The 24210-nt window shown below is 47.4% G+C and overlaps 1 protein-coding gene across 2 annotated transcripts in view; it reads right to left on the bottom strand.

The window, feature by feature from the left end:
* Positions 1-20237: 20237 nt before the first annotated feature.
* The window catches only part of Asap1 (ArfGAP with SH3 domain, ankyrin repeat and PH domain 1), a 282525-nt gene continuing 278552 nt past the window's right edge, over positions 20238-24210 (bottom strand). For both annotated transcript variants that reach the window (XM_032916072.1, XM_032916064.1), the window contains one exon: positions 20238-22902. In XM_032916072.1, the coding sequence (XP_032771963.1) occupies positions 22828-22902 (75 nt within the window). In that variant the 3' untranslated portion in view covers positions 20238-22827. The remainder of the gene's footprint in view (positions 22903-24210) is intronic.

A 24210-nucleotide genomic window follows, 5' to 3' on the forward strand; every position in this document is an offset into this window, starting at 1 on the left:
TTTGGGTGGATCTTATCCTCTCTCTGACTGGCACTACGATACCTTGCTTCAGGCCCATGACTTGAAATCTATAAAACCATGGCCAAAACTCTTCCTTCCGCCATGTTGACTCTGCCCTGTATTTGCCCACAGCGATGAGAAACAGTGACAAATCTAAACACCTGAGGTTTCTTTCTCTCTTGTTCTCAACCAGAGTCTGAGGTCGGGGTGGACATCAGGTTCAGGAGAGGGCTTTATTCCAGGTTGCAGAATCCTGACTTCATGTATCTTCAAAGGGCAAAGGGCACTGCCTAGGCCTTTCTCCTAAGGGTACCAATGCCTTTACATGAGGGCTCTACCTTATGCCCAAATAACCTCCCAAAGGTCCCACCTCCTTGTGTTGCATGGCATTTGCAGTTAGGATTTTAATGTATGGGTTTGGAGGGCCACGTCAAGAATCCATCGATTGCAAAGGAGATCTTAGAAGTATCCGTGTCAAGAGCTGTGATGTTGGAGTAGACATGACCATCTCCTCTCCCTCTCTCTCCTCAGGGTATGTTGCTGGCACTTCAGAAAATGCCAACTATCAAAAAGGGCAATGAAGAAACTGGGCCTGGTGTGGTGGCACATGCCTCTACTTGGAGCTCTTGGAGGCAGGAGCACACATCTCTGTGAGGTCAAGGTTAGCCTGATCTACCTAGTGAGACTGTGTCTCAAACAAACGAAGTATATATAAGTCCTGCGCATGTCCTGTAGGTGTCCCTAAGACCTCACTCCCTAAGGAAAGTGAGAAACACAATTGTTCTCAAGGAGTTTGCTGTGATTTTTTGTTAGGTATGGAAGATTTGCCCAAATGGAGAATTTTTGCTGTTCAGAAAAACTCACTTTTGAGGATGGACCTCAGTCTTGTCTCAGGTGATGTGGGGGATCTTGCGAGATATTAAATGGTTCTATGTGATAAGGAACAGGTTTCTTCCACTGGTCACCCTTCCCTCTGAGTGTGTGTGTGTGTGTGTGTGTGTGTGTGTGTGTGTGTGTATGCATGTGTGTGTGATGTGTGTATATGTATGTGTGTGATATGTATGGTGTGTGTGTGTTATGTGTGTGTGTGTGATGTGTGTATATGTATGTGTGTGATATGTATGGTGTGTGTGTGTGTGTATGTGTGTATGCGTGTATGCAGATAATTTCTCAGTCTCATATGAAGAGCATAAACCCTATGCCACTGAGATACATCTCAGTTCCCTGGAGTCAGAATTGCAGCCCACATCTGATGATACCAGGTCTTAGGTTTTCTTCATCTTTGTCCTTGTATTACCTAGATAATGTGAGTGATCTCAACATGATTCCACGTATACAGAAGCTGTCCATAGGTAGTACCGTGCACTATACCACTGTGTAGACTTAATAAGCTTTCTTGAATTTGGGTACCCGCAAGGGTCCTAGAGCCAACACCAAGAGACAACTACAACTATATGTACAGTTATATATATATATATATATATATGTGTGTACATATATGTACACACACACACAAACTATTGTGTCCTGGCGCAAGTATATCTGGGATGCTGTCACAGTCCAAGGGCCTGAGTCAGTGGCTGTGGGTAGGGCCCTGCTTCAGAAGTTTTCCAAGATCTCCAACTGCAACCCTGGGGTTGCTCACTTCAGTGACACTTTTGAGACATCTATGGTGCTGTGTCTGCCTGCCTGCCTGCCTGCCTGCCTTCCTTTCTCTTTGAAACAGAGAATCACGTAACCTAGGCTGGCCTTAAACTCATTGTGTAACTGAGGGTGACCATGAACTTCCCATCCTCCTGCTTCCATCCTGTTATGTGACACTGAGGATGGTGACCAGGACTTTGTGCATGTTAGGTAGGTTCTGTGCCCATTGACCTACATCCCAGCTCAATGACTTCTGCTCACTGCACTTAAGGGCTGTGGATTTTCTCTGCTCCAGTCTCCTCTGCCTGACATCTGCAGCCTGTGCAAGGCTGTCCCTCATTCAGGCCTGTCTTCACCATCCCCACTTGTGATGCTCATAGTTTCCACTCTGACGTCTCAAGGATGCTTCCCTCATGGTGTCAACATAAATCCCAGAGTGTCTGCTCCCCACACCTGGCTATCTGCACTCACCTTCCTTGCCTACTCTACAGGATCGTATCTCACAAGGTAAGCACTTTTAGGCTTCCGTAGGTTTCATAGCCAGTGTCTCTAGTGACCCCACTCAGCAGCCCAAGATGAAGACACAGCAGGGCATGTCACTAGCGCTTGCCTATAATAAGTAAAAGGAATCAGATTTAGAGGCACCGAATGAGGAAGAAATACATTTTGGACTAAACGTCGGCTCTTCAGATGCCTATCCACCACCCAGGGGTCTCATTATTATCCCCGCTATGAAGATAAGGAAACTAAGTTTGACTGTGACATGATTCCAGAGCTGCTTACATCAAAACGCTGGAGAGCTTGCTAAAGACACAGATCCTCAGGGTCTGTCCATCCATACTCTCGACCTCTGGATCTAAGTGGGCGCCGGAATCTTTGTCTCCACAGTCCAGGGTATTAAGCCCTCAGTCTTGCACATGCCAGGCACAAATGCTATCACTGAGTTATATCCCCCTGGCTATTTGGAGACAGTGCATTGCTGTGTAGTCTAGGTTAGCACTGAATGGCCAATCTTCTTGCCTCTTCCTTCTGAGTGCTGGGATTGTAAGCATACTACCGTGCCTACCAGGAATCTGCAACTTAATGTGTCTGGCAAAGTAACTTATATTCACTGCTAAGGTCAGCATATATGCTCTGCCCGTGGTTTACACAGTGATGTTCCTACCTCAGAGATGACAGCTTTGGTAAGTAACCTCACCCAGCTATGTGGGAGCTGCCGGCCAGAAGGAAGGCAAGGCTTGCCCATGTTCCTCACACTTGCCATACATGACAGTTACTTTAAAGCTAATCATACTGTAACAATGGAAGAGTCCCCTGACCTGACCCAACCAACACAGTTCCATTGGGGGACTTACACTTTCAACCTGATTCTTGGGGGCGTCACGATCAAACCACATTACTTACTAACCAGGATCACAACAGTAGGGAGTCAACAGAAGCAGATTTGGGTGTCATTTCTGTCCAAGATGGGCTAAGCAACAAGTAGATTTATCCTTTAGCCCTAAGTAACTAGGGAAAAACTCTCATGAACCAGGCGTCAGGGAGGTACAACTTGTAAATCCCAACTCTAGACATAGGTAGGAGGATCAGTGCCAGGTTTAAGGCTACCCTTATCTACTCAGTCAGTTGTCTTACAATGAGACTGTCTCTAAAAACCCAAACCAACAACTAACAAACACAACCCCCAGCCAAACATACAAACATATATATGAGCAGGTGTGTGTGTGTGTGTGTGTGTGTGTGTGTGTGTGTGTGTGTGCGTGTGTGTGTGTGTGTGAATGAATATATCCTTTCAGAAGGTGAACTGTGAGCACAGAGGATACCCAGCCTCAACTGCATTTGATTTATTTATAAAGCAACTTCTATGCTTTAGTGACCAGCTCCAGCCTGTGTCCCCAACTTTCCTTGCTCTGCCTGATGTCCTTAGGTCAAGCACAGTGGTGGCTCTGATTATCCTCAGCCATGTCTGCTCCTCTGGGACCTGGACAGTCAGGAAGTCACACCTACCTTTGCACAACTCTGTGCAGCACTGCTCTGCAAAGCAGCTTCTGTGACATCCCAGGAAGGAAGATCCAGTGACACTTTCCATTTGTTTATAATTAAAGGAAGTCCCTTTGGAAGAGAATGTCCTATAACCACCAAGGCTCTTGACCCTGAGCAGTCAGAATGGGTGACGTTTTGGACAAGGCTCTTTGCCTGGGGAGAGGAAGGGCTGGTGACTCCTTGCAATGGGCATCACAAAGTATTGTAGCAGGTGCAGGAAGAGGACAGACATCACCACTGTCCTCATCAAGTCTGGAAAGATATAACCCTGCAGCGTCAAAGGTACTCCTGAGCGACAGGAGGAGCAAAGGGAGTCTTTCCAATCGCAACACTGGGAAATTTTCAAGGCCACTCCTTCTTCACCTCTGCTTTCAAGAAAAGCATTTGAGCTAGGCATGGTGGTGCACACCTTTAATTCCAACACTGGGGAGTCAGAAGCAGGTAGGTGGATCTCTGAGTTCAAGGCCAGCCTGGTTTATAGAACAAGTTCTAGGATAGCCAGGGCTACACAGAGAAACCTTGTCTATGCAATGAAGGAAGGAAGGAAGGAAGAAAGGAAAATGAATAATGGCAAAATAAAAACAAAACAAATATTTTAAAAACATTATTATGTTTTATTTAGTAAAGTTAAGTTTAAAGTTCCAAGAGAAAAAAAAAAAGTGAACCCTTCTAAGTTACTCTTCTGGTGACATCAAGTAACAGAAGCCACCATCATACCAGAAATTGCAGTACTGAGGTACTTTCTGTTCCCCACCAACCCCCCATGGACTGTAAGCTCCGCGGAAACAGGTGGTGTACGGCTACTTCTCTCCTTGCCACGATAAAATACCCTGACAGAGGGAACTTATGGAGGGAAGAGTTTATTTTGGTCATAATGCAGTGGACGGCATGGTAGCACTTAACCCAGCTGGTCACATGACATCCACAGTCAAGAAGCAGAGAGAGATGAGAACCAGTGCTCTCCTCACTCTCTCCTTTTAATGCAACCCAGGGCCCCAGGGAGTGGTGCGTCTTCCAGAGTCAGCCTCTCCCCACATCACCTGATGTCGTCAGTCAAGATCATCAATCACAGGTACCACTTCTGGCTTGGTCCTTGGTGGGTCTTGATTCTGTCACTTGAGAATCAACCTTGCTATCACAGGTACTTAGCCTCTGTGGAATCTTCAACTCCCAGAATAGGGCTTGGCCCCATCACAGGCCCCGTGAAGTCTGGGCTACTCCAGGATGATGGCTCTACCTGAGGAAGTAGCCCAGACCACAGATCTTACCCACCCAGCTAAAGTGTCCATAAGAAAGGGGGTGGGAGGGTTGGGGATTTAGCTCAGTGGTAGAGCGCTTGCCTAGGGAGCGCAAAGCCCTGGGTTCGGTCCCTGGCTCTGAAAAAAAAAACAAAAAAAAAAAAAAAAAAAAAAAGAAAGGGGGTGGGAGAGGCAAAGCTGAGCACAGAACCCAAGAGGCTGGGTGGGGATGACATGGAAGGGAACAGCAAGAAGAACTTCCTGCCTCTAGCTTAGGCCTGGGAAACACAACCGGCTGAGTCTCTCATTTACTAAGCTCTGAGAGTGTCGGCATGCTGTCAGAAAGATGGGTGACAGAAAGTTGGTGTCCTGCAAGCTTCTTTCCCCTCTGGCCAGCTCCAACGTCCTTTCCCTGCTTATTGTACCTTCTGCTACATTTGCAGCCAACTTTCTCCCCGTCCCCCTTTCCATCCACCCCACTTCAGTGGGTAGAAGAAGCCCTACAGCCTCTTCTGATACTCTGTTGTCCCTTCCTCCTCCAAGATGCTCATGTCCCTAAGTTGGGGATTCAGTCACTCCCTGGTATCCATAAATAGTATCTTTTCTAGTAAGAATCCTCCCCAGCCAATTCAACCCAGCTGCCTTCCTCAGTCTTCCGTGGACAGCTTTATTGTGGGCCACTTGGCCCATCAACAGTGCCTCTGCAGGGTGTCCTCCTTATCTTCCCTGTCAGCATAGAGGCCGGAATGTCTGCAGACCAAGTGTGGGACCGCTGGCACTAAGGCACAGAGGTGAGCAGCTTCAGACTTGTTAACTATGACCCACTTTCAGGAAGGGTTCGATCTAGAGTGAGTAAACTCTCACCTGCGAACTACACATCCCTTTAAAAGGGTTCCCACATGTACCGTGTAACCCCAGGTTAGCTCAAAACTTGTAGTCTTCCTGCCTCAGCCTCTTGAACAGCTAGGACTATATGTATGTGACATTACAAAGAGCTAGCCTGGGGTTGGGGATTTGGCTCAGTGGTAGAGTGCTTGCCTAGCAAGAGCAAGGCCCTGGGTTCGGTCCCCAGCTCCAGAAAAAAAAAAAAACAAAAACAAAACAAAACAAAACAAAACAAAACAAAGAGCTAGCCTATTTTTACCTGTTACTTATTATTTAGTTCAGTTTAGTCTGCTGTGCATAGTGGCCCACACCTTTAGACAGTACACAGGAGGCAGAAGCGGGTAGATCTCGGTGTCATTTGAGGCTAACCTGGTCTGCATATTGAGTTCCAGGCCAGCCAGGATTACTTAGTTAGACCATATCTGAAGAAAGAATTTAGCCGAGCACAACGTTGTATTGTCCTGATGGACTGCGCATTTCCAAGACTTGGCATGCTCGTCAGTGTTGGTATTCCTGGCACCTCCTACGTGTATGGGAGGACTGAGTACTGTGCACGGCCCCCTCCTGGGACATGCTGTCAATCTGGTGAAGGCATGTGTTTTGCTGAATGGGCTCTCAGAGTCACAGGGAAGGTCTGTGTGGTTCTGTCCCATGTCCCTGGAGCCTGGGATATAGTAGCTACACAGCAAACGCTCATCAAAAGAAAGAAGGCATCAGTCTAGGAGCCTTGGGGCATAGGAAGAGTGGCCTGAGACTGAGAACTGGTAAGAGCCACAGAGGGGTGGAAAGCAATATTATAGTTCCTACTTGTCACCAGAAGCTACCTGAGAGCCTGCTCTTCTGTCATCCTGACTACAGGCAGGCAGCTGCTGGGCTGGCCCTTGCCCTGGTTGGGGAGTGTGTGTGTGTGTGTGTGTGTGTGTGTGTGTGTGTGTGTGTGTGTGTGCATGCGCGTGTGTGTTAGGGAGAGAGAGAGAGAAAGAGAGAGAGACAGACAGACAGACAGACAGACAGACAGACTGCTATGTGCAAAGCCACCAGTGACAACTGCTGATATTGGGACAGGAAGACTACAATCCCCAACCCTGGAGGAGGCCAGGCACCCAAGCCACCCCTGACCAAGAATGTCTGTTCTCCAGCTGTGTGACCTAGGGGAAGAAAAGAGTCTTGGCATGGCCACATTGTAATCAGAGGAGAGCGTATCAAACAGTGATAAAGGGGCACGGTGACATCAAGAACAGAGCTGACCATGATACTAGAAGTTAGTGTCGTGTCTCCAAGTTAGAAAAATTGGTCCCAAGCCAAGGAATGGGAACAGCTTCGAGAAGATAGAAGAACCAGCTAGATGAATTCTTGAAAACCTCCAAGAGCTGCCCCCCTCCCCCGCACCTTGATTTTAAGCTTCTAACCTCCACAGTCATAAGAAATGTGTTGATTTAAACTGCATCTGCTTACTTTGTTCCAGGGGCCGTAGGAAACCACCCCCGAGCCATGGGTCTGATCTGTAACCCAACCTTCACTGTGCAGCTGCTGCGGGGCTCTCAGGAAGGTTAGAACACCTCCTGGCACACAGAATGCACCTACCACGTCCCTCAGCCTCCCTGAACCCAGACACTTGCAGGCACAGGCAGGGCCACACCTAGGGTCCAACTCTTTTCAGGGGGTTCACGTGCCAGGGTCTTCCTGGCCCCCTGGGTCTTTCTCTCTCCCTCAGTCATACCTTAGAGTTAGTTTCCAGGTCAGACTGGCATAGACAACAGCCTACAACTTTGCTTCCCTAGGGCACGAGGAAGGGCAGGGAGCTGACTGAGGCGGGGGTGGGGGTGGGGTGGTGGTGGTGGTGGTGGTGGTGGTGGTGGTGAGCTGTTCTTCAGAGGGAGGAGTCCTAGTCCCAACTTTGCTGCTTTGATTAAGTTCAAATGAGCATCCAGGCAAAAATAGAGAGCCCCTTCTCCCGCTCCTTCTGCAAGGCAGGGTGGAAGAACAACAGCTTATCCTTGGGCTCACAGAGGTGCTCGCTCTCTGCGGTACCAAGGCCCGGACAGAGCATGAATCCCTCTGTCCAGTGAAGGAAGTTGGCTGGGAGATGGAAAGGCTTGTTCCAGGTCCAGGCTGGCCCTCAGGAAGGGGTAGAGCTGGGCTCCACTCTCTGTCATCCCAGTACTCTGGGTTGGTGATCCCCACACCTGGGCCCCTTTTCTGTGACTGCTTCAGATGCTCCTTCCCAATGTTCTTTCCTCCCTACCAGACTGCAACAAATAGAATTAAGTTTTTTTCAATTTATGTTTTGTTTTGTTGAGATGGAGACTTATACTCTAACCTAGGCCAGCTTCAAACTCACTACCAAACTCTAGGAAATCCTCCTGCCTCTGCCTCCTCACTGCTAGGCTTACAGTTTATTTATGCCAGGGTCACCAGGAAGAATCTGCTTCTGGGCTTTTCTATTCAGTTAGGGTAGGAGGAGGACAGGGTCCAGTGGCCCCGCCTACCTGAAGATATCTCTTGAGGTCTCACCCTGTGCTGGGTCAGGCCAGCGTACTTGACACCCATTAGGAGCTTGCTGACTGAGGTGAGGCAGCATTGACAGAGTACTAAGCTGGAAAGGCAGAGGCAGGGCTTACAGACACCACATGGTGGGAAAGAGGCTGGGGAGGGCTGTGAGCAACCTGCCACAGCCAGGAGAACCAGCCACTTCCGCCTCAGCTTCTCTCTTCTCATTCACATGCTCATGCTGTTTCCGGTAAGTTAAAAAAAAAAAAATAGAAAAAGTGTGAATGTCACCTTACAAAGAACAATTGTGAGCATCAGCTCAGCCCCTGGGAGTTGGTGTAGGAAGTAGGAGCCTCACTGACTCAGCAGGCGTCCTCTACACCTGCATAGGGTTTGCATCTCCTGGATGGCCATGCTGGGTTAGGTACTGGGACCAACACGATCAAGTGAACACTTGAGCTTACTGTTTAGCGGGGCAAGAGTGGCCTCCTCTTGGCTCTGAGCCCTGCTCCTCTATGGCATCTCTGGGGCTCTGCCCTGCTGGAGGTGTGTGAGCAGGGGCATCCTGCCTGCCCTGAGCTTCTCTGAGCAGAGATGATGAGCTGCCCAGACGCCAGTACTTCTGCCTCGAGACCATGACTCTGAAACTGACTCAGAGTGAGGAGGGGGTTTACCACCAGGACCTGAGGACCAAAGAAGAGGAACTTGAACAGTTTCATTTTTACTCTTAAACCCACAGCTCACTCATTCTTACAAGAGCCTGCCTGTGGCGGACAAACCAACTTGTTACGGGAAGTCAGGTTCTGAACCTCCAGACCCTTTCTTTACTCTGGGTCTGTAGTCCTACCCCCATGTCTCCTCTACCCAGATCGCTCTGAAGCCTGACTTAGGGAACAGCACAGTCATGCATTACCAGCCCCGGAGGGCACCGGAGGCATAGGATAGCCAGTCTATCTGTCACCTTAAAAGTGTGGTGGCTGAGACTTTCCTGGGGTCAAAAGGTCATTTCCCCTGACTACGAAAGGCAAATTCGTGACTTACCTTTGGTTTCAGTGGACAGGAAATCTCATAGGCATTCCACACAGGTGGAAAACACTGTCTGTAACTTAATAATCCACGAAAAGGTACGGTATCTCCCCATTTTCCCTCCTCATGGATTTGGGAGATCAGGTTCAAGTTTATTCCCTAAAGGCTGGGAGAAACCATGCATGTCCTGAAGGGATAGGGTGTAGGACTGAGGCGGCTGTGACAGGCTGCTTGACACAGGTACCCGGGCAAGAGAGAGCAGATTCTTCACTCCAGATTAGATGGCTATATTTTATTTTGAAAGTGTCGGTAAAGAACCAGGCAGCATACACGAGCTGGCCCGAGGCTCCTGACGCATATACAGTAGTGGACAGCCTGGTCAGGCCTCAGTGGGAGAAGATGCGCCTAACCTTTGAGGCCCCAGAGAGTAGGGAGACCTGGCAGGAGTGGGAGACATCCTCTTGGAGACAGGGGGAGGAGGAATGGGATGAGGAAATGTGGGAGGGTGCACAAGGAGGAGGCAACAACTGGATTGTAAAAAAATAAAAGTAATTTTAAAAAGTGTTGGTAAAGGGGCTAAGGAGATGGTTTAGGTAGTAACTGAGCCCAGGTCCCCAACACCCAGGGAAAAAGCTAGGCATGGTCACAGGTAGCCATACCCCTAGTGCTTACAGGTGATGGCAGGTGAGTTCTTAGAGCTTGCTGAGCAGTTCATCTAGCTAATCAGTGAATGTCAGGTTCAGGGACACTGGCTGAGCTGGAAAGTGGGCATGGTGCATGCCTTTAATCCCAGCACTCAGAAGGCAGAGGCAAGTTGATCTCCATGAATTTGAGGCCGACTCAGCCCACACAGTGAGTTAGAGGCCAGCTTCAGCTGCATAGTGAGACCTTGTTTAAGAAAGAAAGAAAGAAAAAAAGAAAGAGAGAGAGAGAGAGAGAAAGAGAGAGAGAGAGAGAAAGGAAGGAAGGAACACACACAGACACATACAAACAAACACACACACACACACATACACACACAGGGGAGGAGAGAGAAAAGCTGAGTAGAGAGCAATAGAGATACTTGTTAACCCTTGCTCTCCCACCCTCAAACACACACATGCACATAGGTAGACATGCACATGTGCGCACACGTGTTGATGAAATGTGTACATAGCTAAAGTGCTCCCACTTTTTTCTTTTGTTCCCCGCCTCCCACCACCAAGGTTTTGCTATGTAGCTATAGCTGGCCTGGAACTTACTATGTAAACCAGACTAGCCTTGACTTTTGACAATCCTCCTGCCTCCTACCACCCAGTTTAGAGAGGTTATTCTTCCCACGGAACACTTTAAGTTCCATGTCCATCCTAGGAGGTCAGTGGTAGCTACCATGTTCATTCGTTTGTTTTCTAGACAGGGTTTCTCTGTGTCACCGTCCTCACTTGTCTCAGGACTCACTCCGTAGACTAGGCTGACCTGGAACTCAGAGATGCCCCCGCCTCGGCCTCCCAATCTTCTGTCGGTTTGTGGCTACTACATTTCTTTGACAAGAAAACATCAACGAGTTACTGGGAAAGTAGCTTCCTAATTACTCTCTCTAGCACTTCAGGGTAGCTCAACATGTGGCCCCTTCATGCTGTTATAAGGCAGGAAGCAGCCCCATCTCATGCTAAGCAGATCTGGCCTCATGGAATTGGACTTCTAAGAACAGACAAATGCCTTTTCTTTATAAATTGCCTGACTTCAGGCATTCTGTGACAGCTACAGAAAAAGAACCATTGCGAAGTTCATGGGAATCCAAAGCCCACATCTTAAGCTACTCCAACACAGTACTCGTTCCAGGAGTGGAACCAAGGACCCCTGCACAGGTCCTAGATGGCCTGCCCAGCCTCTCAAGGCTGTGGAGTTTATGGCTCAGAAAGTTCATCTTTCTGGAGAGGGAATCAGTGGTCTGAAGAGAACAAGAGAAATGCAGTCTACAAAAAATGGCAGAAAAATAATTTGTCAGTCTTCAAGCTGATTAGGACTTAATGTCTAGAATAGAAAAAGAGAAAAAAGCTGACCGTGATTGTAGTCACAGCACTTTGAAGGCTAAGGCAGGAGAAGCTCCATGATTTTGAGGCCAGGCTACGTTATACAGTCCCATCTCAAAAAGCCAAAAAACAAACCAACCAACCAACCAACGCCCCAAATCAAACAAGAACCCCACCACCACCAAGCCAGAAGAAAAGCAACAAGTCAATTAATAATTCAGCTGAAAATTTTTAACATGGGTAAAGGATCTGAAAACCTCTTCCTTCAAAGATCTGCAAATGTGCCCAGCATCATAAGTCTTCTGGGAAATGCAAATCAAAACCACCGTGAGAGATCACTGTACCCTTTTTAGGATGGTGCTATAAAAATAGAAACCCAGTGTGGGTGAGGACACCGAGAAATGGGAAGCCTCCTGCATTGCTGCTGGAGTGGAAATCAGGGTGGCTGCTTTGGAAAACATCCTGACAGGTCCTCAGAAGGCCACACATACAACTACCCCACACCCCGAACTCTACTTCAAGGCACCATAGATAAACACACATAATAAAGAGAGAGTCCATGCAAAACATCATACACGTATTCTAAGCAGCATAGTTCATCAGAGCCCAAAACAGGGCTCAGAAAAACAGACAAAGAAACAAGCAAACCACCACCAGCAAAAAAAGCCCGACAGAGCGAAGCCACAGACATGGTGGAAGATTATTTGGCAAAGAAAAGAGAAAGCTGAATATGACCGTGTGCTTCGGTAATTCCAGAGCTGGGAGGAAGGAGCAAGAGGATAGTTGAGTTTAAAGTTAGCCTGAAATGTATAACAAGACTGTTTAAAAAAGAAAAAAGAATTGGAACGCCATGGATCAACCTAAGGGATGGGTGTATACCAAGTGAACCAGTCACAGAAGCGTATGTACTGTAAGATACGACATTCCCTGAAGAGATCAGCTCTGTGTCTGTGACTGGAGGAAACAGGAATGACTGGCTGCTTATGGGCCTAAGGTATCTTTCCTGGATGATAAAAACGTTCTTCATTCAATGGTGGTGATGGCTGCCCAATTCTGTGAAAATACTAAACCCACTTAAAGGCACACTGACTAAACCGTCTATTAATTATATTGCAGAGAAGCTGCTATAAATTATTAAAACGTATAGGCTTGGATGGAGGTGTAGCTCAGCATGGAGATGCTCAGCTCCAGCAACAAAGCTTTGGATTTGAATCTCAGCACTGCATAAAACATGTATGGTCAACATTTGTAATCCCAGAGTCCGAAGCCCAAGGTCATGCTTGGCTCCATAGGCAGTTTGGGGCCAGCCTGAGTCAAACACGGTAGTCTAAAATGAACAATTGTGTACGTTTTAGGCATACGCATGGTAGCCAGGAACTGGGCAAGAACAGACTCAACTCACTGGGTGGTGGTGGCACACACCTTTCTTTAATTCCAGCACTTGGGAGGGAGAGGCAGGCAGAGGCAGATTTGAGGTCAGTTTGAGTAATTTCAAGGCTGAGTTTGGTCTACACAGTGAGTTTCAAGACAGCCAGAACTAAAACACAGAAACCCTGACTCAAAACAACAACAACAAAAAAGCGGGGTGGGGAGAGGAGAGAGAGAGAGAGAGAGAGAGAGAGAGAGAGAGAGAGAGAGAGAGAGAGAGAGACCAAGGTCATCTCAGTGGTCTTATGATTCAGCACTTGTTCAGATTTATTGTCTATTCATTCATTCATTCATTCATTCATTCATTCATTCATTCATTTTTATTTAATATGTGTGTATTTTGCTTGCATGTATGTCTATGTAACATGTACATGCCTGGTAGGTACCGTTGGAGATCAGAAGAAGCCACTGGAGACCCTGGAACTGGAATTATATACGGTTGTGAGGAATTGAACGCAGACCCTCTTGCAAGAGCAGCAAGTGCTCTTGACTATGGAGTCATTTGCTAGCCCCAGACAGGTAAGATATTGAGGTCTAGCTTATGGAAGCTGGCACGAGGCAACTTTTGACAAAGGACATTATTTTTATGTTCTATTACCTATTTACCAATATTCCTATATGTTAATTGTACAAAAAATAATAGTTTCATGATGACATTTACATATATGCATATAACCTACTTCCAACAGTTTTTTCTTTTCCCCTCTCTTTCCCTACCATATCTCCAGTTCTCTTTCTGGTCTTCAAATCTCCTCTCTTCTTAGCCTAGCGTTCAGAGGCATGCCCTAGTAACTTGTCACATCTATGGTAGTAATGGAGCTGTCACAGGAACTGGCATTGCTACAAATAAGGGTATCTTTTAAACATCATTTTGCCTTTTTAGATAGAGTCTTATTATATAGCTGTTCTTGGCCTTGAACTTGGGATCCTTTTGCCTCAGTCTCCCAAGTTCCAGGATCACCTGGGTGCCACCAAACCTGGCTTAAAAACTGCCAGTTTATTTTGTAGCACTTCATAGATACATGCTGTATTTGCATCATTTTCTCTTCCCTTTGCTCCTTCCCTCTTCCACGTTCCCCTGCTTCCCCTCAGATTCCCAGCATCTTTTAATTATTATTATTTATTCATGTATGTTTACATAAAATAAATTGTATATATAAATGAATAACTATACAAATGCAACCTGCAAGAGATAGTCAGACAGTTACCAGCATATCCTAGAGAATAGCATAGGCCGGACAAGAAAGGGCAAGAAGCTTGATTTTCTTTCTTTTTTCTTTAGCATTTAATATTTTTAGTGGGGAGTTTATGCATTTGCATTTCAAATGTTATCTATCCTCTTTCCTGTTTCTCTCCTCTTCCGTCTCCCCTCCCCCTGCTCCCCTTCACCCCCACCCATTCCCACCTCAACACCCTGACATTCCCTTACACTAGGGCATCAAGATTTGACAGGACCCAGGTCCTCTCCTCGCAACGATGCTTGACAAGGCCGTCCTCTGCCATGGGTTCCTCCATGTGTACTCTTTGGATGGTGGCTTAGTCCCTGGGAGCTCTGGGGAGTTTGGTTGGTTGATTCTTCCTGTGGGGTTGCACGACCCTTCAGAAGCTTGATTTTTCAAACAGAACAAGCCTCCATGACTGGCACCTACACAAACAGATCAGTGTCTGTACCCCTAGCCCTGACCCTTGTGGCAGTTACTCTATTCTCCCACATAACCATGTAATTCACAGATCGTCACTTGGATACATTAAACACCTTAAAATCTATTTCTTTTGATCTGGCTTCTTGGACATGGTGCCATTTGTGAGATTTGGCATATGGTTAATACATGGTTGTAGACCGACTGTTCACTCTTTTCTTTTGTGTGTACATGCACATGTTTGTGTGTGTGAGTGTGGCCATGCATGTGTGCCACAGTGCACATATGGAGGCCAAAGGACCTATCAATCCAAACTTCCCATCTTGAGACAGGACCTCTTGTTTATAGCTTTCTGCAGCAGTCTAGCTGGTCCACGAGCTTCTGGTTCCCCAGGTTTTCACTCCTGCCTCTCTGTAGGGACATGCTGGAATTGTAGACATAAGCCTCTCTGCGTCCAGCTTTCACATGGATCCTGTGTGGTCAGGCTGCTGTGACAGGTGGTTTACTCAGAGGGACCCCATTCTAGTCTGGAATGTTCATTCTCATTACTGAACACATCCTACAGATAGTGGCATCTTCTACTGTGGTGCAGACAAGGGTGGGCTTTCTAGGCTTGGGTAGAGAGGCAAAGTTGAGGCCACAGGGACAGGTTGGGAAGAGCTAGCCCCGGCACATCCACTGGTCTTTCCTTAGGCTGGCATGGCCTTGAAGAGAGTTTCAGAGGAGCAGTTGACTGATAACTGAAGGTAGAGTCCTTGTGGCTGAAGTATTTGTGTGTGTGAGTGTGTGTGTGTGTGTGTGTGAGTGTGCGTGTGTGTGTGTGTGTGTGAGTGTGCGTGTGTGTGTGTGTGTGTGTGTGTCCGCACACCCAGGCTAGCCTTGAACTCAAGATCTTCCTGCCTGAGCCTCTCTGATGGCTGGGCTGCCAGGCCTATGTCCCCGTCTGGGTGGAGGCTTAAGTGGTCCCAGCTGAGCAGGAGCTAAGCTTGCACTCTCAGACAATGCGCCCTTTGCATCTTTGTTCTGCAGCTTAGGGCTCCATAAGAGGTCCATTGTCCTGCTGCCTGTTTCTGTGTGGGAGTCAGCGCTATGCGGCTTAAGCATGTCGAGCCAAGTGCAGCGGGGCTCCCTGACATTGACCTTCCATGGGGGTGAGGGGGCTTCCACAGGCTTCTGATGGGGCAGCTATATGCCTTTCCTTCCCCCTCTTTAGCAAAAGGTGGCCCAGGGAGATGCTGAAATGTGGGTACAGGTCTTTCTCCAGTCTCCTGGCACAGGACTTCCAAATTCCTTAAACTCAGAAGTGACAAGTGTCTTTTTTTATATGCTAATGGTGGTTCCTGGCCCCTCAAGGCCCTATGGAAAGACGAGAGCAAGATAAGAGGGTTCTGACAGTTCCCACGTCCAGCCACAAGGGCAGAGGACTGAAGGGTCAGGTGAGCCTTAGGAACCATACTGTTCACAGAACAAAGCCTCCACAAACCCCTAAAGGGATAGAGCTTCAAGGAAGGAAACAGCACCTGGCAGTGGCTGGAGGGGGGGAAGCTGACCTGGTTTGGAAGCCCATTTTCTTCCTTTCTTTCTTTCTTCCTTTCTTTCTTTCTTTCTTTCTTTCTTTCTTTCTTTCTTTCTTTCTTTCTTTTCTTTCTTTCTTTCTTCCTTTCTTTCTTTCTTTCTTTCTTTCTTTTTTTTAACAGTTCTTTATATGAAATTTCTTTTATTTATTTATTTATTTATTTATTTATTTTTATTAACTTGAGTCTTTCTTATTTACATTTCGAATGTTATTCCCTTTCTCGGTTTCCGGGCCAACATCCCTCTAACCCCTCCCCCTCCCCTTCTTTATGGGTGCTCCCCTCCCCATCTTCCCCCCATTACTGCCCTGCCCCCAACAATCACGTTCACTGGGGGTTCAGTCTTAGCAGGACCCAGGGCTTCCCCTTCCACTGGTGCTCTTACTAGGATATTCATTGCTACCTATGAGGTCAGAGCCCAGGGTCAGTCCATGCATAGTCTTTGGGTAGTGGAAGCCCATTTTCTATAACCTTACCTCATTCTACATATACCTCCGGCTTGTTCCATGCAATGTCCTCTATAAAAAAGGGTTTCCTTGCATTAGTTCTATGAGCATTCTAGCAAGATAATTCAAGTGGAGTCTGTGGGAACCTCAATTGACAGCCACTGTCAAGCTGGTGAGTCCTGCTGAGGACTGGGGGAACCAGCCCTTCCCTATGGGAATCTGTCAACATCTTTAGGTAGAGGTGGCGTCAGGACTGAGCTGTGCTGGCTGCCTCCTGCAGCAAGCATCTTGGGAGGAGAGTCTAGCCTGGTGCTCTCAGCCTTCCTGCAGACCATGCCACCCACTCTTGGCAATTGGAGGATTGCCAAGCGATCACCGACTGCAAGTTCAGCACTCAGTAGATCTCTCACTTGTCACCCAGGAAGGTGAGGCAGATTCTTCCCACTTCCTGTCTTCATTTGGGAAACAGTTCAGTTGTAGGGCCACTGTTTTCCCCTTGGCACAGAGGAAAGACCTAAAGCTTGGAAAGATTAAGGCTCAAGCCCCGGGTGTTTTCTTGTTTGTTGTTATTTGTTTGTTATTACTGTTTTATTCCCAGGCCTTGTCATCCCAGAGCAGACAGGGCAATCACCTCAGATTTGAGGCCAGCCTGGTTTACATAGTGAGTTCCAGGTCAGCCCTGTCTCAAACAATATGAAACAAAACATAGCTGAACCACCTCTCCTCATAAAAATAGAAACCCCAAAACAAAAGCCAAAGTGGGAACTGTACCCCTGTCCTGATCCCCACCCTTCAGAGTCTAAGTGATATTACCAAAAAAAGGAAAAACAGATCCATTCAGGCCCATAAACTGCCACCCTGGGGCTGGCCAGAAGATGCACTGCAGGTGACAGGAAGTCCCGGGGCTTTCCCTGGCCTACAAGGAATAGAGGAAGGCAGTGGGTGGCCCTGGAAGACTCCTTTCCAGCTACTGTAGCTCAGTACCGCCCCACATCCTTATCAAAGGAAACTTGAGGCTCTTGGGGCTTAAGCAACCTGTGCTGGCCTCTCAGTAATGTCTGTGGACACAGTTGTTGGTATGTGGCCATGGCTGGGATGAACTGGGCCTGCGGAACACCAATGTCTATGTCCTTTTCCATGTCACTTGCACCACAGTAAGTGCCGAGTCCATGATGTGCAGTGCTTATACTGTCAAAAGCAGGTCCCTGTGGAGAGTCCTGTACAGGGCTCTACGCCACTCTCCCTTTTGGTGACAATCCTAGAGTTAAGACTGGAGCTGTAGTCCTGGGGTGTGTGGTACATGGGGCTCACCTGAGGACTGGGTTTAAAATGCTGATTCTTGGCTCCCTCCTGTGACACACAGTTTCCATGGACAGAGTCTGGGAACCCAGTTCTCTGTTGAGAAGCCCAGAAACTCAGAGCCCAGCCAGTCTATTTTCAAGTTATGGTGCAGGTGACACATTTATCCTTTGCTTTCTGATCTGCTTGGAACTGTAAGTTGGCATTTGAAACCCCACAAAGGCATCTCCCTTAGTAGAAGCAAAAAGCTTTCATAGTACCTGGCTAGGGTTTACTGGGTGCTAAGACTTAGGCAAACAGCTGTGTTTATCTGAGCTTTAACTCCTGTTTTCAGGAACTTACACTAGGAGGCTAGGTTCAAATCTACCCTCCAACGCCAGGAACAGCTTGATTCTTACTAAAGTGACATTTGAACCCGTGAACCTGCGTCATCTGTAACTATACTGAGAATTCAGCCTCAGCACCATTAACCTGCAAGAGAAGACAGGGCTGGGAGTAGAGACTTCACTCTCCAGCATAGCGAAGATGACTCTGGAGTCATCCTTCTGTTTCTGGACTATTCGCTTATTGCTGCCTGCTCTGGCTGTTTTGGGGTACCAGCCTCTAGCTCTGAAGCCTGAATGTTGAATCTGTACTGGCGACCTCCTTGGTGCCAGACCCTTGTAGCTCAGCCCACATTTGTAAAATTCATATATTTTATTCACTTGTCTAAATTCTTCTTGCTCTGTAAGAGCTGCAGGGAGAACATGGAGCTACCTTTGCACCCATAGGTCTGGTATTCTCTGGCCACAAAGGAAATGTCTAAGTCCGCTTGGTAGGCTCCTGTTAGTATTCGGGTGACGTCATCCTCATCTAGGCTACTGGCCCCTGAAGTCAGGCTGAGTGTATATATCAGCCTGACACCCATGCATGCTGGCACTCACTTAACATGATACTCGTGATGGAAGTGAGCCCATTCAATAAGCCCACGACACAAAACTGGGGGAGAATAAATATATTCTAGACATGAGAACCCACTGAGGTGGGCAAAATAAAAGTTGAATGTCGTTAGTTTGTCACCACCTCGTGGCCCCCTCTGGGAGTGAGGAAGACTTACAAATGGGGGTGGGCAGGCACAGGCTTAGAGTAGAAAAAGACAAGGGTAGGAGCACTGTCTTTGAGGTCACAGGACTTGGGCTGTCCCTGTCACACTGTGTGGCCTGGAGGCGATCACTCCAGCTGTGCCTAAGGAAGCTCACTTCACAGAAGGTTGTACATGTCTGAAGGAATATGGACTGTCTGTACTGAGCACTCAGAGACCCAGGGTGTGAACACTCCAGTTTCTAGACCATTCCCCTAGATATGGCTGCTGCTCTCCAGAGGTCAGCTGTTAAGTTTGTGTGTCACAGGATTAAAACCATAAGCCACCAATGGGAGACTGCATTTCTATCACAAGATAAGTTGGCTATCCTTGGATCCTGGATTGTACGAGTCACTGTTTCCCTCTTACAGAACGATCCGAAAGGGATTCACAGCCGTCCCCATCAAAGCTGCTATCTGTGGGTATATAGCATTTATCTCCCTTTATGAACAGACAGGAAATGTACTAGCTTTCAAGAAAGGAAACTGCAACATCTTCCTGACGAAGCTTTCTTCTGCTCCCAGCAAGCTGATTAGAACTGTGTCATGAAGCCTCTTGACTGTAGAGATCTCGAGAACAGCCTCAGAGCCAGCACTGCTCCTGTGGACTCCTGACTCACTGGTTTCCAGCCACGGATCTTCAGGCCTGCATATATTTCCCAACACCTCACCTCCAGGTTCCCCAGGCTCACAGAGGGGACAGTAGGTGCTGCAGAGCCCATCTGTTTTGTCTACCCAGCTTTGTGGCTGCACCACAAGTGACAGCCATGCAAGACAGCCAGATGCAGTACTCAGCACAGTAATATATGATCCTGGCCACAGGAAGAGGGGCAGAGTTAGAGGTCTGCAAATTATCTCCTCTGGGTATGCTGTGTCTGCTGCCTTGAATGTTCAGTAGCCTCGAGGCCTGCAAGGACCCACGGGAGATCCTTTACATTCATCATGGAGGAGGGACTCATGAGGCTCCTCCCTAAGCACATACAGGTATTTTAGGGTTGCTGGGTGAGATACGAGGTGCTAAGAGTTCTTAGTGGTACAGCTGCCTATAAGCTGCCCATGCCCCCATAAGTGCCCTCTCATGGAAACTCCCGTAAGCAGCACCAATTAAACACCCGGATTCACCAAGATAGACTTGGAGGAATTGTCTGATCTGCCCGTAGAGCTACACTGGGGATGAACAGTTGTTTGTGTCCCCATGAAAGCTTCACACACTGTGGGAGTGAGGGGGGACTTGGGGGAGCCGGGAAGGCCACACACTGTTATGTATCTAGAACGAGCTGTGACAGCGGCTCATGCCCCACCTCTGCCTGAAACCTGCGTCATCTGGTTGGCTGGTTGGTTGGTTTTCAGTCAGAAAGTAGTGGACAACTCACAGAATGGCCGTTTCAGATGCTTGGGATCAACTGAGAATATGTTTATTTAAAAGCAATCTTAAATATTAAAAAAGTAGAAATTAACACATACAGTACTGAGAAACTGTCACATCAAATACATGTGAAATAAAAAGTGTACTGATGCTCCATGGTAACTCCCGGGTACGAATGTGGGATTTAACTAGTGGCAGGCATGACTGGGCTCCTATATACCACGTCCAGGTAGTAGTAGGCAATAAAAAAATAAATAACAATGGCTGTCCAACAGGAAAACAAGACACACTGTTTGCAGACATGATTTTTCCCTTCTAGGGGGGAAAAGGAATGGATTTGATCTTTCTTAAGGTTGCATACCTTCAAAATATTATGTCATGTCCAAAACTAGACAGTGGCTTACCCCGTCCCAGAACAAGGTCAGATTTAAATTTAACAAGATCACCAAAGGAACGTCCACCTAGTTTTCCTATGTCCCACAGTACAATGGAGTAGAGAGAACTCAAATTCCTGATGGGAAACAAACGGAAACCAGAAAAGAAAGGTATGAACATACATTTGTGAGTCCCTGCAGCAGAAGAGAGTAGCGACTCTTCATCATTTTAGACAAGGAGCCTGTTTGTTTAAAATCAGCTTATGTTCAAATCAGCAGAAGACAGCCGAGACCCCCACAACGCAACTTTAACGGCTCTTAAGAATGTGTGAACAAAATGGCACATTGGCTATCACCACATTCCTGAAACCATTATGGCCTCTAAAACATGGCTGTCAGGTGCTGCTGGCCACACACCAGCATGCTGGTAGGCACCTTTGCTCCTGGTTTGGTGCGGTGGATGCACAGGTGCCCAGAGACTATGGAAGCAATTGTTCAAGATCAGTTCCCAGTAATAGATGATAGAGTATTTTGCAGGTTTGTCCTGCAAGGTTTATTTCTTGGGTGGCTATTCCGAGATCTCACCGCAACCACTTAGGCAGAACTGAGTTAGTATTTACTAAGCACTGTGGCTATGAGAGGGCTCGTCCCACAGGCTTCATGGGAACTGTGCTTCTGTGAAATCAGAGTTTTTAATTCATTGTGAGGTTGTCTGCTTAAGAGTATTTGTCTTCTGTGCTGTGATCAAGATGAACTTAAGCAGATGGAGCATGGCACGACAGCACACCTCAGAATCAGAGCAGCCCTGGGCCCAGGAGCAACACGGCTATGGCGTCCTCCCCAAACTCACTGAGGCCAAAGATGGAAACACAGTGGGCTGAATGGGCTGAGGGAAAAGAATCATGACAAAGAAAAACACAAGCAACAACAAACCAGAGACAGACAGAAGACAATCGGACAGACAGAGATGGCTTGCAGAGGGCTTCATCACAGTGCAATTCATAGCAGCATCCCACAACTCGGTTATACACTGACCTGAAGGGCATGTGTCCACTGGGTAAGTTGAGGGTAAGGTACTCTAGCATTGGAGTTAAGGAAGAGGAGAGGGAGGAGAAAAAGCAACATGTGGTGTCAGCACCTGGATTCTGCACGAGAAAACGGGAAGACCAACTTTATAGTTTTCCAACTTGTATAGTAAGGGTTTAATCAAGAAGAAAATGAAGAAAACCATGTCAAACTGACCCCTTAGATGCTTTTCAACACCGTTGGGGGTGCTGTGTCAACACCATGTGCAAACACTCTGGAAAAGGCCAAATGAGTGACCAGAAACAAGTATTGTTGCAACCTTGTAACTTCTGCTTTAATGGCAATCAAGTTTAAAAATGTACAGTTCACTTCTTCATACTGTTTGTTCCTTTATAAAAGGCAGAATTCAGGTAAGCGTCTAGATGCATGCATAACGTAGAGGCAGATATTTTCTGGCAGTCCTTGGTTCCTGAAAGTTGGACTTCCATCAGACGTGGTTTTAAGCTTTTGTCAAAATAGTCATGAAGGATATGTTACTTCTGCATAATGAGGTAATATCTCAGGGGTGGCCACTCGCCATAAGATGTACAAATCCACTCATCTAAACTTGCACGAGGCTGCATATGCTGTAAAATGCTGCAGAGGATTTTGTGTCAGTGAATATTTGCTGAAGGAATAACACAATTAACTGAACACTTTTCTGTAATAAATACCAAAGTAGGTTTTTGTAGCTGTAAACTGTGTACACAGATAACTACAGGCTGGCTGGCCAGGGGGCTAACCTAACGTTCCACCCGGAGCACAGAACCCACCTCTGCTAATGTTGCATGTTCAGTAACGCCACTGAGAATACTGCATTGTTAGAAGTCAGTTCTGCACCCTTTGACAGCTGCTGGAGACTCTTCACCTGCAAAGCCAGCAGTTCCTATACTCCTGGTTTCTGTTTGCTCATAAAACAGCACAGAGAGATGTAAGTGCTAGATGCCAAGGATGGCTTTGGCAAACCAGTAAGGCGCACCAGGTCCCGAGGTTACCCTAATACTGGTGAAGGCAGAAGGCCACAGGATATTTACAATACATACTATATTCCCCTCCTGAGTGGCCCTTCCATGAGTTCTTGGTCTGTAACAGCAGCTATATACATGTTGTACACAGGATTACATGGAGGCAGCGGTCTGGCATGAAGGGTGTGGACGGACAGAAGGTTCTGCTTTTTGCTAGTCAGACAGGATGTGAACAAAGGACACTGGAAAGACACCCTTCCTTTCAGGCTGTCCTTCGATATGCCCAATCTGTAGGAAGAAAGAAGTAGTTAGGAGATGGCTGGCGGCATCCAGTGACGGGTACTGAATAAGGGCCCACCCTGTGTCAGCCTGTAGGCCTGGGTGGCAGCAAGCTCACCCGGCCTACCCTGCAGTGAACCACACAGTGTCTGATATAAGAGATAGCACAGCAAATCAACAGCACCAAAGAACAAGTCCTCAGCCTTTCAGAGGTGTCAGCACTTCCCATGGTGCTGTGCGGAGATGGAATTACTGAGCAAGGTTTCCACGGGTGTCAGGCTCCAAGCCTACACACTTGTCTCATGGATAAACCCAGACAAACCTTGATAAACCTCTTGCTCTTAAAACTTGGTTAAAAAAAGTCCCTCTTCAGGCTTGTGTGATTAAGATTACACAAGGACAACTGTGCACACGGCGAGGCCCTGTGCTTTCTGGCTACTGCAGATGTCCTCAGTGGTCTGAGACTGACAGTGGCCTATGGCAGTTTTCCCATTTGCAGCATAAACTGCAAGCAACAGTTACTTGCAAAACTTCCCTAATTATCTCCATGAGATCAACGTTAACTGCACTGAGAAGCATTCTGTTGTGGGCTCCCCATAGAAAGCACAGCAAGAGCATGCGCGCTGGCTGTAAATGCCCACTGGATACACAGAAGGGAGCACAGAGAGCTGGGCAGAAAGCTGGGTAGGCCAGCTTTCCGGTTCCTTCTCTCAAGAACCCAGAGTAGAGTGTGGTATGGACTCAAGAGCTGTGCCTAGGCCCCCATGTTCCCAGTCTCTCTCCTACCACGCTTACTTAGTTCTGTGCCCAGGTCTCCTGACTATCAGGATTTTAAGTTCTTTACTAGGGTGAGTGTGGGTTGATGGGTCATAGAATTTCCTTGAGGCATGATTCTGCAGTCATAAAAATGTTCATTTTTCTTCCAAGAGTCTCAGCTGGGGTCACTGGTTTCTTAGCAGTGATTATGGTTGTCACTAATGGATCAGTGTAGTGACATTGACAGACTGAGCAAGAATGAGCTCTAGATACTAACACCCCCTCCACGGGATACAGGTTTACAGACAGAATGAGCCTAATTCAAGTCCCCAGGACTACTAACTGACACCACTGGGGGACTTAGGACTCTGAGTCACTGTCCTAAACTGGCCTTTTGTGTACACTGGGAGCAGACTTGGCTCTGCCAAAGAACAGTCTCTGAGTATTCCCATCTCATCCTGACTCAAGAAAAGCATGCCCTCGGGGTTACTTGACCTCAGCGCCGATGACGTGCTCTGCTGGGGAGCTTCCCTGAGCACCGTGCGGTGCGAGTGGTACACC

This window comes from Rattus rattus, chromosome 1, assembly GCF_011064425.1.
Source record: "Rattus rattus isolate New Zealand chromosome 1, Rrattus_CSIRO_v1, whole genome shotgun sequence".
Taxonomy (NCBI): Eukaryota; Metazoa; Chordata; class Mammalia; order Rodentia; family Muridae; genus Rattus; species Rattus rattus.